Source organism: Eimeria tenella, genomic scaffold (genome assembly GCF_000499545.2).
Source record: "Eimeria tenella Houghton genomic scaffold, Eth_scaff2506, whole genome shotgun sequence".
In the NCBI taxonomy this organism is placed as follows: Eukaryota; Apicomplexa; class Conoidasida; order Eucoccidiorida; family Eimeriidae; genus Eimeria; species Eimeria tenella.
Genome location: NW_013542372.1, coordinates 2616 through 3487, shown reverse-complemented (window position 1 = coordinate 3487; position 872 = coordinate 2616). Strand labels below are relative to the sequence as shown.

Below are 872 nucleotides of genomic sequence, written 5' to 3'. Positions count from 1 at the left end.
CAGCAGCAGCAGCAGCAGCAGCAGCAGCAGCAGCAAGGGAGGGCCACGGAAGCAGCGAAGCCTGCGACGTCTGGTGCCTCGGCTGCCTCTTCTTCGAGCTGCTGACAGGAACTGCTTTATTTGCAAGAGACCCTCTTTTTTATTCGCGGCTGCGGGGTGTACGTACACTGGTCAGCGAGCAGAAGCAGCAGCTGCTGCTGCGCGACAAGCGCCTGCTGCACTTCCTGCTGCTGCTGCTCGCGCTGCAGCCGCAGCGCAGGCCCACTGCAGCACAGCTGCTGCCGCTCTTCAGCCGTCTGTACACTTCAATTCTTTCCGAACTCCCCACTCGCCCCGACTTCGCCGGGGCTGCATGCGCCACGCTATACTCCCCTGCTGCGCAGCAGCAGCAGCAGCAGCAGCAGCGGCAGCAGCAGCGGGTGCTGGTGCTGCAGCATGCAGCGTCTCAGGCTACTGCTGCCGCGGCTTCTTTTGCTTCCTTCGTGCCGCTGCTGTCCTACCGCTCGCTGCTGCAGCAGCTGCAAGCCACCCACCTGCAGCAACAGCAGCAGCAACACCAGCTGCAGCAGCAGCAGCTGCAGTTGCTGCAGCAGCAGCGGTGGCACGGGGACGCTAGCCGAAACGACGCAGCTGCTCTCAGAGACCATGCGACTCAGCAGCAGCAGCAGCAGCAGCAGCAGCAGGGATGCCGCCAGAGCGCAGGTGCTGCTATAGCTGCAGCAAGTACAGATAGTCCACAGATGCATTCTGAGGCAGCAGCAACAACAGCAACAGCAGCAACAGCAGCAGCAGCAACAAACGCAGAAGCCACAGCATGTGCAAGCGCTCCAAAGCCGCGGGCCTGCAGCAGTGAAGACGCCCTGCAGCTCTTG

At 62.6% G+C, this 872-nt stretch overlaps 1 protein-coding gene across 1 annotated transcript in view; it reads left to right on the top strand.

Moving 5' to 3' along the window:
- Nucleotides 1–872, top strand: part of ETH_00036660 (PIK3R4 kinase-related protein (incomplete catalytic triad), putative) — a gene marked incomplete at both ends in the record, with an annotated part of 1768 nt that overhangs the window by 446 nt on the left and 450 nt on the right. The window contains one exon of the mRNA XM_013375092.1: nucleotides 176–872. Within this exon, the coding sequence (XP_013230546.1) occupies nucleotides 176–872 (697 nt within the window). The remainder of the gene's footprint in view (nucleotides 1–175) is intronic.